Raw genomic sequence first — 13,384 nt, forward strand, 5'->3', positions numbered from 1 at the left:
AAGTGGATTCCTACATCATACAATCACAAAAATCAATCCCAGGTAGATTAAAAATTTAAATGTGAAAAGCAAAGCATTACAACTTTAAGAAGAAATTCAGAATGTCTTTCTGATCTTGAGGATGGCAAGCATTTCTTACACAAAATACAAGTAGCGCTAAGCATAAAAGAAAAATTAATACATTAAAGTTAAGTTTGTTAATCATGGCACCATAAATAAAGATAACAGATAAGTATAATCCGGGAGAAGATATTTATAGCACATTATAACCACAAATGGGTTAGAATTAGAATCCAAGATATAAGAATCTTCCATGGAATCAACAAGAAAAAGACAAATGCCACAATAGAAAACTAGGCAAAAGGCTTAGAGGGGCATTTCATAAATAAGGAAACATAAATAATGAATGATTGCATAGCATATTCATAACCTCACTGCAAGCAAGGAAGTACAAATTGTGAAAGACCATAATAAGATACAAAGTCACAACCATCAAGTCATCAAAAATTAAGGAGTCTAGCAATATCAAGTGTTGGTGAGCATATGGAAGGTATAAGTCAGGGTTATCTAGAGAAACATGGGCTAAATAAATAGAGAGCGAGAGTGAGAGTGAAAACGAGAGAGGGAGAGGGAGAGAGACTGATTTAGTATAAGGAATTAGCTCACATGATTATGGAGGCTGGGAAGTCCCATGATCTGCTGTCTGCAAGCTCCGGATGCAGGAAATCTGGTGCTGTAGTTCCAGTCTAAGTCCAAAGGCGTGAGAACCGGAGTGCCAATGATGTAAATCCCAGTCCAAAGTGAAGAGAAGACCAATGTCCCAGCTCAACAGTCAGGCAGAGAGAACGATGGGGAGGTCCATCTTTGTTCAGTCTGCCGATTCAAACTCTAATCTCATCCAAAAGTATCCTCATAGACATACCCAGGAATAGCATTTAACCAAATATCTGGGCACCCCGTGGCCCAGTCAAGTTGATATATACACTTACCCATCACATGAAGCACTCAAACATAGTGCTAGAAGGAGTGTAAATTGGTTCAATTAGTCTAGAGCACAAATTGGCACTATATTATGAGTCTGGACAAGCACATAACCTGCAATCAATCTTTTTACTCCCAGGAAAGATTTTGAAGAAACTCTTTTACATGAGCACCAAGAGACAAACACTAGAACGGAATGTTCATAGTAGCACTCTTCATAAAAGCCAAAAACATGGAAACAATCCATAATGACCTAACGGTTAAGAGGAGGATAAATTAACTGTGGTATACTCACACAATGGGATGTAATTCAGCAGTGAAAATGAACAGACTATAGCTATATGCATTATAGATGAAAAAAAGCAAATTGCAGAAGATACCATTTTATAAATTTCAAAGACAAGCAAAATGAAACCACATGTTCTCTATAAATACATGTATATACATAATATTAATAGTAAGGAAGTGATTATCACAAAATTCAGGAGAGTGGTTAAGTTTGGGTGTATAAGGGAATGAGATGTAGAAGAATGCATAGAGAGCTTCCTTAGTTGCTAAACTCACTAGTTTTTTATGATTACAGTTGCCAACAAATATGTGTTAGGTATATTCTTTTCTACTGTCAAATAATGCATGTTAAAACTTCTAGGATAGTGACAAGATTCATATTTCAAATACATAAAGACAAAGCTTGGTGACTGGTCACATTGATATGAGATGGGAGGAAAAGAAAACCACTGTTTTTGGCATGCCTGCTTATTGACAGTGACAATATGAAGAATAGAAAGGAAGAATAGTGGGGAGGATAAACTTAATTTAGGATGTGTTGCATTAGAATTGATTCTGGATATTCTGGAATTAAAATTTAACTAGAAATATAACTAAGTTGAGAGGTCTCTGTTTTGATAGAAAATTACTGCCACTATGAGAGCATACACTGATAAAAGAAGTTGAGATGAAGATCGAAGACTATACCCAAATTTAGGGGTCCATGAACTGCAAATGGAATCAGTGAAGGGAGAAGAGACAGAACAATCAGCGTACACAAGCTCCAGGGTGGTATGATGTCACAGAACCAAAGGGAGGATGCTATGGTCTGAATGTCTGTGTCCCCCACCCCCAAATTTATATGCTGAAATTCTAATCCCCAATGGTGATGGTATTAGGAGGTAGAGCCTGTGGGAAGTGTTTAAGTCATGAGGGTAGAACCCTCCTGAATGGGATTAGTGCCTTGTAAAAGAGGCTCCAGAGGGATCCCCAGCCTCTTCTGCCAGGTGAGGACACAGCAAGAAGTAGGCAGTCTGCAACCCAGAAAAGGGCCTTCACTATGCTGGCACCCTGATCTTGGACTTCAAGCCTTCAGAACTGTGAAAAATAAATTTCTGTTGTTCATAAGCTACCCAGTCTCTGGTATTTTGTTATGTTATCCTGAATGGACTAACACAGAGGATATAGCTGAAGAATCAGAAGACTGCTATCGGTTAAACGCTTGGAGAATTGGTCTTGAAATAATATTTTTCATTTGGCAAAAAGAAGGTGCAACAGTGGAACTCAAAAGCACACAGTACATTTAAAAACAGCCATGACGGGGACTTCCCTGGTGATCCAGTGGTAAAGAATCTGCCTTCCAACACAGGGGACGCAGGTTCAATCCCTGGTCGGGGAACTAAGTAAGATCCCACATGCTTCGGGGCAACTAAGCCCACGTGCCTCAAACTACAGAGCCCATGCACCCTGGAGCCTGCCTACCTCAACTAGAGAGAAAAAAAACCCACAAACCACAATGAAGAGCCCGTGCGCCACACTGAAAAGATCCCGCATATCTCAACGAAAATCCAGAGTGCTGCAACTAAGACCTGACGCAGCCAAAAAAATAAGGAAAATAAATAAATAAATGAAAAAATAAAAAAAGCAAACAAATAAATAAATGAAATAGCCATGATAAATTCATGTAGAAGCTTAGATTTAACAGTTGGCTAGTTATAAATTCAAGTTAACTAATCCATCTAATTATTTTATCTAAAACAAACCCTAAATAATAAGCAGCTATGTTTTCCATGCCGTGTACCATTTTTATTAAAATCATCTTCACCAGCAGCAACATATTCATCACCAACCTATCACAATCCTCCTGTTCCCAGCATATTCCTGTTGTCCCCAAACTTCATCTCTGAGTTATATTTCTCCCTTTTTCTCTGTCCTGTTAGGCCCTGATCCCACTTCAAAGTCCCTTCCACTTAATTCAGCCTTCCTTCTGCAATTAGGTGTTCATTTCCACTATAGTATTTGACATATATTTGTATGTGGCATCTATTACTGCATATGTTGTCTTTTTTTTTTTTTTCACGAGAACATGTAATCTTCCCCCACCAGTTTAGAAATACTATCTTTATTTCATGTTCTTCTAGTGACTCCCATATGACACAATCAGCACTCAATAAATAATTTTAGCTGATTTCTACTTCATATCCATGACATTCCCTCCACTTAGGGAGTTCTGTCAGCTTTCCACGAGGCACACTCGAGTCTTTCACAACTCCAGTGTTACCTGTGAAGACTTCCTGGGTTAGTCAGGCCAGTAGCCTATTCATTTGCCCCCATGCTTCCTACGTTCCAATCACTTAGCTGAAGTTCTGTCACACTTTTGTTTATCCTGTTTCTTCATTACACAGCTTGTTTCTCCAGGAAATACTGCCAGAATCACACCCCCAGAGAATTCAGAAGAGCACTCCACACACAGAAAGACATGTTGATTAACTAACGCTGAATCCCCACAAAAAGAATAATTTTTCAATTCACTGACTTTCTGACTCATTATGATGAAAGACATGAATTTTAAAAATCAACAATTGCAATTGCCTCTAGTAAATCTTAATAAAAATGTATTTATCAAAGTGTGATTCAATGACCTTGGGGAGAAAGAGGGCAGGAAATGCAGTTGAAACAAATAAGTACCCTGCAGAGAAAACAAGCACTAGTTGACAGCTGACTAATTGAAGGGAAAGTAAGCATCATTTTTTTCAGGAACACAGGAGACAGAGATGAACAAAACACTGACTCTGAGACAGGAGAAAAAGAAAGATTTCAAGAGAGAAGTTGAGAGAAGATCATACAATCCTTACCCGTGACAAAAAAGACCATTAATAGAAATATTTTGTTGTCATCATTTAAAAAGAACAAGAAATAAAAAGTTTAACTTAGGTTTATCTTTGGTTTAGCTGAAACACAGCATATGTATAAATATTACATATTCCAGGATCCTTACTTTACCTCTTTGTATTATTTTTTAGTGGCTGCTTTAAGGATCACAATATGTATCTTTAACTTTTCACAGCCTACTTAAGGTTAACATTGAATTAATTCATGTCAAATACAGAAATCTTGCAAGGTAGGCTTACCCACCCTTGTCTGTTTTTGCTAAATTTGTCAAGTGTATGACATCTACATACATTAAAACTCCATGATACAATGTTATAATTTCCAATGCTCTCATGCCCGCTGCTAAACCAAGATCTAAATTTTCATGTTTTTATTTCTCTTAAGCGTGTAGAACTTCCTTAGTATTTCTTATAGCACATGCCCACTGTCAATATATTGTTTTAGTTTTCTTTTTCTGAAAATGTTATTTTTTTTCACCTTCATTCCTTTTTTTTTTTTTTTTTTTGACTGCTTTGGGTCTTTGTTGCTGCATGCGGGCTTTCTCTAGTTGTGGCAAGTCAGGACTACTCTTCATTGCAGTGCATGGGCTTCTCTTGTTGTGGAGCATGGGCTCTAGGCGTGAGGGCTTCAGTAGTTGCAGCACGTGGGCTCACTGGTTGTGGCACATGGGCCCTAGAGCATGCAGGCTTCAGTACTTGCAATGCGTGGGCTTAGTAGTTGTGGCTCATGGGCTCTAGAGCACAGGCTCAGTAGTTGTGACACAACGGCTTAGTTGCTCCGCAGCATGTGGGATCTTCCTGGACCAGGGATCAAACCTGTGTCCCCTGCTTGAACCCGTGTCCCCTGCATTGGCAGGCAGATTCTTAACCACTGCGCCACCAGCGAAGTCCATTCACCTTCATTCTTGGAAGATCATTTTCACTGGATGTAGAATTCTGCTTTGATGTGGTCTTGTTCTCCCTTCCCCTCCAGTACTTTAAAGATGTTCCACTGTGTTCTGGCCATCAATAACTTAAATCATAGTTCCCTTGTATGCAATGTGTCATTTTTCTCTGACAGCTTTCAAAACACCTTTAGTTTTCTCAAATTTGATGATAATGTACCTAGGTGTGTGTAATGCAATTCTGATGCTAACTATCTAGAATTAAGTCAAATTTTGCAAGTTAGGAGCATAATCCTCCCCTCACTTCAGAAGCCAGATACCAATTCCAGAGTTCTCAGGTCACCCAAGCTTCTGATCAACTGGTTACAAATACTGGGGTTCGCAGTACTCCCCAAAGTATTATAATTCACTAGAATGACTCACAGAATTCAGGAAAGTACTGTATTTATAATTATAGTTTTATATAAAGAATACAAATCAGGACCAGCCAACTGAAAAGACCCATAGAGTAAGGTCTGGAGGTCCCACACACAAAGCTTTTGTGTCCTCAGAACATCTCAACTTCCAGGCACATTAATGGATAATTACCAATCAGGCAAGCTCACTTCAGTGCCCAGAGTTTTTCCTGGAGTTTCACTACATAGGCTTGGTTGTTTGATTCATTGGCCATGTGCTTGAACTCAGTCTCCAGCCAACCCTGCCCTATTCAGAGGCTGGGCTCATATCACAGAACTCAAAGCTCCAACCCTGTAATTATATGGTTGGTCTTTCTGGTGTGGCTAGCCCCAATTTTGAGTCATCTCATTAGCATAAACTCAGGTGTGGGCCCAGAGGCCCACCATAAGTAACAAAGACATTTCTATCACTCCGAGAAATTAAAAAGATTTAGAGGTTATCTCCCAGGAACCATGGACAAAGACCAGCCAAATTCTTTATCATAAAACTGTGTGGTTTTCTTCGTTTTTATCTCATTTGAGGTTTGTTAAGCTTCTTGAATGTGTACACTTATATCTTTCACCAAATCTGGACAATATTCGCCCACGTTTCTCCTTAGATATTATTTCTGCCCATCGTTCCTTTCTATCATCTCCTTCTGGAACTCTAATTACACATATCTTAGCACTTTCAATATGGTCCCTTAGACTTGTTCATTTTTACTTCAATATTTTTTCTCAGTGTTCCTCAGGTTAGATCATTTCTATTAATTAATTAATTAAATTATTTTTGGCTGTGCCCTGTAGCACGTGGGCTCTTAGCTCCTGACCAGGGATCGAACCTGTGCCCCAGGCAGTGGAAGCTCGGAGTCCTAACCACTGGACCACCAGGAAATTCCCAATAATTTCTATTAGTATATCTTCAGCTTTGCTGACTCTTTGATCATCTGCATTCTGCTGTTAAGTACATCTGGTACATTTTTATTTCAGATATTACATTTTTTATTTCTGGAATTTCCATTTTTTTCTTTTTTATAGTTTATTTTCTGTCAGATTTCCTATATTTCATTCATAATCCACATATTTTCTTTTATGTCCTTGAATATGTTTTATAGTAATATGCTTTAAATCTTTGTCTGCTAGCTTAAACATGTGGGGCATCTCCAGGTTGATCTTTGTTGATTGTCTTTTATCTCAAAAATGAGTCACATTTCCATGTTTCTTGGTTTATTAAGTAATTTTAGGTTGTATCCTTAACATTGTAAATGTTACTTTCCAAACACCTTGTAACACTCTCCCAATAAAAGTTTTTTTTAATATGTTTGTTTGGTTTGTTTAGCATGCAATTGACTTGATTAGGCGATATCTTTTGGGCTTGGCTTCTTAAAGTTTGTCCTGTTCAGGCATGGTCCAGGCATCAGCAGAAGATTTGTTTAAAAGATTTGAGGATTCCCTTCCCAGAATTCCTCCTACCTTGGATTTTCCCCTTACTTTCCAGCAATCATACTTATCCTAAATTCAGACCTCTCATTCTTCAAGTCACAAAACCTGGCATTTTGAAGCAGAATTGTAGCCAACCTGAAGGGAGCACACTGAGGCCAGTTCTTAGGCTAAAAATTGTGAAAACAGAGTTCTGAGTACCTCCCTCCTTACAAACTGTCAACTGACCTCCAGAATCTGCTTACTTTTGGTCATTCTCCAATGCCTCACTTAGAGTTTATCCTTGTTATATGTAGAAGGATCATCTGACAAGAGCAACTCATGTTAGAATTCCACCATCACCCTCATTTTGTAGGTTAAGGAAACTAAAGCCTAAGGAGGTGTTTCCCTGTTCATAAGGAATTTATTGGAATTGGGATTGCCACCATGAGAGTTGAGTTGAATCATGACAGTAAGATAGATGTTATCAGGCAATTTCCTTAAATGTAATAAACATCACTAGTTTGAATTCATTGGTGTGACACTCAGTCAGTGTTAATCAAAATTCTATATTAGAAAATATTGTAAAAGAAATGTTTTAACTTTTTATTACATTTAAAGGACTTTGCTAGCAAAGTGCTAAAAATAAAGGTTCCTAAAAGGTATGTTTTATCGAGTATCTAAAAGCTGTTTGAAATTAGTATATACATCTATGCAAACAAAAAATCTAACATGAATGTTTATGTCAAAAGCTAAAATTATACACACAAAAACAAACAATAATTACTTATCTGGATGATAGAATTTAGGGTGCTTTTTTTTCTTTTGTTTGCAACTTTGAGCCTGTATTGTTTTGCAATAAGGAAAAGAGTGATTTTAAAATAAAACAAATTATGGAAAATTTCATTCACATTAAAGCATTTAAAAATTTTATCCATGCTTTTCTTATAGGTTGTGCATTTAATGCTCCATTCAAATCACTAGAAATTCTAAATTACTATGGGTTCCATTGAAAATACTACTAAAATAAAAGCAAACATCTGAGCTATTTGCAATTAATTATGTCCTTATACCATTAAATCTTTAAACAGTGAAAGGATTAAAATGCTTAATTTTTATAGGAAAAATGTTATATATAAGAAAAATATTGAGAATAATGTGAAAGTAAATAAGCATATGTCCTGAAAGCAAAGATTTCCATTAGTAACCTTTTAACCTTCTAGTTGTACCCAAAAGTTAGCAATAATTTCTAGGTTTTGAAGAAGAATTTAGGCTTTACATTTCTTTCCAACTGGTAGAATGTTTTTTGAGCTTTAAGGATCGTTATCACAGGCTGGCTTCTCCAGGAAGCAGGTTCTATGATAGCACTTAGGGGGCAAGGTATTTCTTAGGGAAATAAGAACCTGGGACCAATACCTGCAGAATGGAGGGGAAGGAAGCAGGACTAAGCAGAGGGAGAAGGTGAGCTGTGATGCATTCCCAGTGAAGTCTTCAGCGAACCCCATGGGGAGTGCTGAAGCTGAAGAGGTCCATCAGATTTGTTTACATTGTGTCAAGCTGGTCAGCCCTGTATTCTCTCCTCTGTTAGTCACTGGAGGACCACCCCCAGAAGGGTAAGGCTTCCTGTAGCTGAGACAATCCTTGCTGGAGCCTACTGCTAAAAGCTGCTTGTTGACCTCAATCCCAGCAAGTAAGCCAAGTCCTCCCTTGAAGGGGGATCTTGGTGTTACAACTCCATGTTTACTACAATCATGAAATTTCCTTTCTACTGGAAAATCCAACTCATGCAAGGTTCAGCAGGAAACAAGTTAATCTTTTTCTAAAATACGAATATATATATATTTATTAATTTCATTTTACTTATTATTAAATATACAAAGACATGACATTAGAACCCACTTTGTCCTGCAAAATAATAGCTATTTCTTATGTGACCAAGAGAATTCCCTGTTGTGGCAAGGTGGGCAAGGTGAAATTTACAAATAACAGTCAGTCAATTGTAGGCCTGTACAACTGAGTCAGTACTCAAGTGAATGCCAAAGTCAGGTCATATTTCCCAGCTTTTCACTCCATTTTCATACACTCTTCATCGTTTTAAAAGTACACCCACCAGGTGCCCCTTGCTGCCTCCTGAATTTTCTCCTTCCCTTTTGTCTTTCTATTTTTCCTTCCATCGGCTTTCCTTCCAATTCTCTCTCCTTTCCTCAAACTAGTATCCAGCACCTGCTCTGAGTTCAGCCACATACTGATACAAAGATGAATAAGTCAGCTGATTATTATTTCCAGGAGGCTTTATTTTTGCCTCTCTTCTCATTTTATTGAAACAAGTAAATCTTTATGCCCATAGTTAATGAACACTGGAGATCTGGATTATTTACCAGCACGATGAGGTAGAGAATTAAGGGCAGTAAACAACCCATTTATAAAATCATTATTATTTTAATTAAACAGGAGAGAACTAATGAGAAGTAGATGGAATTTTCCTGAGAAATGTCTAAGAAACTACAAATGTTGTATAAGAATAAAACAATCTCCTAGAACGATTCTTTGCAGCTAAATCTCTTTAGAACTATAAGGGCTGAAAATAGAATGTACCAATCCGTACTCTAGAAAGTGAAGCCTCTGTACCCTGAGCGATGCAGCTCCCTTCATACACCCTCTGTGTATGCCCATCGTGCTGAAGCAAGAAAAGGCTGCATACCAGAAATCACAGAGAGAACGAAGATGGGTGCAAAATACTAAAGAACAAGGTCCAACAACAGAAAAATATGCCAGGCAAAAAGACCTACTCTGCACAGTCAAAAGGCAAACTAACAATATGAAGACCAGCTTTATTTTGGTTGGATTAGGTCATCTGGTACTCCACATGCCCCAGACTAGATACACATCAGTGACCACAAATTAATTAGAAGTACTACAGATCTTCTGACAGGAAATGTCAAAGGGAGAGCGGAGGGTGCATTCTTAATAAACAGCATATCTTTAAAATCTTCTCAGACCATCATCATTCCTCTTAATATTCTCCAGCACCATAGCTATTCCCAGAAACTCTAACTTTTATTCAATCAGAGTTCCCTGCCCTCCAAAACTTCTCTGATAGCTTTTGCATATGCCTTTCCTCCCTGTCTTCTCTCTTTCCTTCTTCTGTAGCTTATTATGATGTAGCTCCATGGAGCCTTTCTGGTTTCATTTGTTTTGTTTAGACTTACAGTTGAATTTTGGAGACCAAACGATAGCCCCAAGGGGCCAAAAAGAGAGAATCCTTTCTCTTAAGTGTAGGTGGATGTTCAAGGAGAAGAGGGAGGCTATGAATGTCCATGAATTAGTAATTGTGTCTTCCTAACACAATTAGTTAATAATTCTAACTCTATTACGCTAATAAGAATAGTGTGCTTTAAACTGGAATTTCTCAAATAGATGTGGAGGATTTCCTTAGGGGTAACTGGGGTGTAGATTCTGTGAATTCTGAAATAACAGGTATAGAGAAGTTTTCTGGAACTGTTTTGTAGACTACCATTCCTCTAAATTCTACAGAGATAGAGGACAACTTGATGCTTAGTCCTTTTGAGATTAGAGGAAATATGTTTTTAAACCTATATCTTATTGTTAATTTTTAGCTAGAATCACAGAGTAACACAGCACACTTGGCCCCCTACATCTAGCTTTTGGGGAGGTTATTTACACCATTTAGAAGACCTGAAGTGGACTGGACATCACCAAAAACACAGCCAGTAAAAATAATGTATGAATAATAGGGCATTACTGTGGGCCAGGCAACACCATGCAGAATTTAAGGGTTGAGAAGCCAAGGGAAAGTGTTAGGGTTCAAGGGATTAGATATTTACCATAATGAGGGACCAGCTTCCTGAAGGGGACAGTTACAGAAAGAATGGTATGCTGGTAGAGCAGGCACTGAGAGAGCAGTTGGAAAAGGGAATTATGGATTATTGTTATTTCTAATAACTGCGATCCAAGCAATCCAGAGTCATGTACAATTCAGGCATGCAATAGAAGTCTTCACAGTGAATGTTGCTATAAGTATATAATATGTTATAAAAACTAGGAGTATAATTGTGACATCAACTAATTTCATAATATTTTCATAAAATAAACCCATCACACACTTCATTCAACAAGTATTTGATGAGCACTCACTGCTTGCCAGGTGCTGAGCTATGTTTGGAGTTGCAGTGGAAAACAAGCAGACAGGGCCCTAGAGGTGGGAGAAGACAGTGAACAAGCAAACAGATATATATAAAAAAAGGGGGAGAGAGCTGAGGACACGCGTCCAGATGACACAGTGGAAATGGCAGAGCTGGGATTCTGGTGTCGGTCTGGCTGAGCAAAGGCTTCGTGGGAAATCCAGTGAAGAAGGAGGATATTTTTGTTGCAGTAAAAACATGCAAGAAATTTCATGGTGATAGAATCCCCATCGTAAAGCAGCCTTGGGCGGCGCAGGCAGGTCGCATTGAATACTACAGCGATTACGCAGACAGTTCTGTTCCAGCGGTGGATCTGGGAATTCCTAATACAGAGAGAGGTCATTGTGGAAAGACATTTGCCATTTTGGAAAGATTTTTGAATCACAGCCATGACAAAATAGCATGGTTAGTCATTGTGGATGATGACACATTAATAAGCATCTCCAGGCTCCAGCACCTGCTGAGCTGTTACAACGCCCAAGAGCCCGTGTTTCTGGGAGAGCCTTATGGCTACGGCCTGGGCACCGGTGGCTACAGCTACATCACAGGAGGAGGAGGGATGGTCTTCAGCAGAGCAGCAATCAGGAGACTCCTCGCCAGCAAGTGTCGCTGCTACAGCAATGACGCTCCAGACGATATGGTCCTGGGGATGTGCTTTAGCGGCTTAGGAATCCCTGTGACACACAGCCCTCTCTTCCATCAGCAAATACCAGGACTCGTGTGTTTTCAGTGATAACTGAATATACTGGATTCATTTCTGTGAAAGTGGATTTTGTGGTCCATCCAAGCAATGGATCCAGGATGATCGTCTGGGTGAGAAGCACCTGAAGGATTTATAGATCCGGCCAAGCTATTGCTGATGATGTCAGTATTGTTGTCAGAGCTGGGATTACTGTCACGGTTACCATCATAGTCACCTTCATGTTATCTGTAACACTGCTCCTGGAGGGCCTGGCTGCCTGACCCAGTGGAGAAGAGCCTCCAGTTCCTACTCTTGCCTACCACTGTCACACTCAGAAAACAGTGTCTTCGTTTGCTAGGACTGTCCTGGCATCTGTACGTGAAGGTCCATGTCATGCTTTCTCTGTGTTACGATGATCAGTGCCTTCTACTGATACCAGAGCACCTTCTCTGGTACTTTTAAGTGTTTTGTTAATTATGTTTACTTTTTGGAATGATGTAAGCCTAACCACAAGTAAAAACCTTTGCCTAAAAAAAAAAAAAAAAGGGATTGTTTCAGATAGTTGCAAGTGTTATGAAAATAATAAAATAGAAGATGACTGAGAGGTGGATACTATCTTAGATGTGGTGGTCCGGAAGACATCTCTGAAGAAATGACATTTCAGCTGAGACTACAATGATATGAAAGAGCTGGCCAAGAAGATGAGAAGAGGGCTGCGTTAGAACGCGTCAGGCAGAGGGAACAGCTAGCAGAAAGGCCCTAAATTAGGTACATGTTTGGTGTGTGAAGACGACATCATGAAAAAATTGTCAGGGACCAAGTGATGTGGGGCCTTAGGGCTCTGGATTTTTTTTTTTTTCACTCTAATTGCAATGAGTAGATATTTGAGAATTTTAAGCTATAAAAGAAAATAATCTGAAAAAAAAGAATCTGATTTATCTTTCCAAAGGATCTCACAGGCAACTCTGTGGAACGTGAACCAAAGGGGTCAACGGTAGAAGCAGGAATCAGTTGGGAGGCTTTTGCTACAGTCCAGGCAGAGGATAAATGATAAAGGTAAGAGTGAAGATGGTGAGATGGTATTGCAACTGGGAAATATGTAGGAGGTTTGGCCAACTAGATTCTTGATGAACTGGATATGAGAAATCAGGAAGAGTGGAATTGAGGTTGACTCTGAGGGTTTTGGCTTCCTCAGTTAGTTATGATAATTCTAATAACTAGGATGGGGATAACTGGGGAAAGATGATGTTATGGAAGTGGTGGGAAGTGGGGTCCATAAACTCCCTATGCTTATGAGGATGAGTTTTGCAGGAGCCTTGAATGCCCTTAAATAGAATGAAAATTTTTGTGTATATGTTCACATTGGACTTTGGGTTCAGAGCATACACAAGTTTCATCAAATTCTTAACAGAATCTGAAAAGTCGTCTCTGGAAAGCAAAGTTAGACACTTCCTAACATATTATTCTCTGGATTTTCTTTTCTGTTTATGTAAAAGCAGAGAAGAAAGACTGAATTGTTTTTAAAGAATTTTAAATATATGTAAAGAAAAGGACACGTTTTGAGAGTTAGCTCTTTTTTTAATTTTACTTCATTGAGAATATAAGTATATATACAGTGCAGACT

At 38.7% G+C, this 13,384-nt stretch overlaps 1 protein-coding gene across 1 annotated transcript; it reads left to right on the plus strand.

Annotated features, from left to right (window-relative positions):
- The first annotated feature begins 8,379 nt into the window (after positions 1-8,379).
- LOC130851874 (beta-1,3-glucosyltransferase-like) lies at positions 8,380-11,811 on the plus strand. Its single transcript, XM_057732573.1, has 2 exons — positions 8,380-8,489; positions 11,220-11,811. The coding sequence occupies exons 1-2, from the start codon at positions 8,380-8,382 to the stop codon at positions 11,809-11,811; spliced, it is 702 nt and encodes a 233-aa protein (XP_057588556.1).
- Positions 11,812-13,384: the final 1,573 nt, after the last annotated feature.

Source organism: Hippopotamus amphibius, chromosome 4, assembly GCF_030028045.1.
Source record: "Hippopotamus amphibius kiboko isolate mHipAmp2 chromosome 4, mHipAmp2.hap2, whole genome shotgun sequence".
NCBI classification, from domain to species: domain Eukaryota; kingdom Metazoa; phylum Chordata; class Mammalia; order Artiodactyla; family Hippopotamidae; genus Hippopotamus; species Hippopotamus amphibius.

Coding starts and splice junctions, on each gene's coding strand:
- LOC130851874 (XM_057732573.1), top strand. CDS start 8,380: ATGGGGAGTGCTGAAGCTGAAGAGGTCCATCAGATTTGTTTACATTGT. Junction 8,490..11,219: donor GGAGGACCACCCCCAGAAGG/GTAAGGCTTCCT, acceptor GGTCTGGCTGAG/CAAAGGCTTCGTGGGAAATC.